This window comes from Blastocystis sp. subtype 4, assembly GCF_000743755.1.
Source record: "Blastocystis sp. subtype 4 strain WR1 chromosome Unknown seqid_0520, whole genome shotgun sequence".
NCBI classification, from domain to species: Eukaryota; class Bigyra; order Opalinata; family Blastocystidae; genus Blastocystis; species Blastocystis sp. subtype 4.
In genome coordinates, this window is record NW_014569027.1 from 1,583 (window position 1) to 2,689 (window position 1,107).

At 35.3% G+C, this 1,107-nt stretch overlaps 1 protein-coding gene across 1 annotated transcript in view; it reads left to right on the forward strand.

Annotated features, from left to right (window-relative positions):
* Positions 1 to 22: 22 nt before the first annotated feature.
* Positions 23 to 1,107, forward strand: part of JH06_5649 (hypothetical protein) — a gene marked incomplete at both ends in the record, with an annotated part of 1,146 nt that continues 61 nt past the window's right edge. The window contains one exon of the mRNA XM_014669509.1: positions 23 to 1,107. This exon is cut by the window's right edge and continues 61 nt beyond it. Within this exon, the coding sequence (XP_014524995.1) occupies positions 23 to 1,107 (1,085 nt within the window).

A 1,107-nucleotide genomic window follows, 5' to 3' on the forward strand; every position in this document is an offset into this window, starting at 1 on the left:
GCTCTTTCATCACTCTTTGTGAATGCTCCTGTCAATAGTATCGATTCTATTGTTCATTGAATCCACAGAGTATGATTACGATAATATCATCTATCCTGTTCCATTCAACAATCTTGTTCAGAATCGATCTCTTCGATATAAAGACTTTGATATCCCAAGACAAGAGTTTCCTTCATTTGTCAGATATGGTAAGATACAACCAGCTCTGAATCGAGAGACAGAGTTTGTAGTAGTCACTGGAGCTTCAGATAATCATGCTCTTTCACTTATTAGCTTTCTGTATTCAACTCTTCTAGCATGTCCTCAATCTCCTCTCGTTATTGTTGATTATGGATTAAGTAGCAAATCATTGACTGGTTTGTGGGGAAATGTGAGTCAGATTTACTCCATCCGACAACAACTAGGTAGTTTTGCTCCAATCTATTATCGCAAATTCAACTTTGACAATTTCCCCAAATGGTTTCAATTGAATACACCTTCTAGAGGAGGTTATGCTTGGAAGGTTGTGTCAATCTATGATGTTCTAACAGAATTCAAGGGTCTTGTAGTGTGGTCTGATGCTGGAAATGTCTTTAACAATCTTGGAGTGGAAATCCAAAGAACCAGAAGAAATGGATTCTTCTCTGGTCAAGCAGGTCATAGTGTTGGAGTTCTAACACACGATAGTACTTATCAATTCATTGAAGAAATGGGATGGAAAACCAATGTTCGCTCGATCAAAGATAAACGAAGCTGTAATGGAGCAAATCTCTTCTTTGATTATTGGAATAATACTGTAATGACTAATGTGGTATATCCATATGTGAAATGTTCATATACGAAAAGATGTATTGATCCAAATGGAAGTAATCGAAGAAATCATAGACAAGATCAATCAATCATATCCATCTTTGTTCATCTATTTGGTGTTGAGCAAGCTTGTAGTGTTCAATATGGTACAACAACTCAATTCCATCGGGATTATGAGTTCTATGGAATAGGATATGGAACTAACAATAAACTCATTCAGATGTTAAGTGAGAAGTATAATATAACTGTGAATATCTTCTATCATGTTTGTTTATTAGATTCAGTTGAATGTTCAACACAAATACATAAGAAAGCATT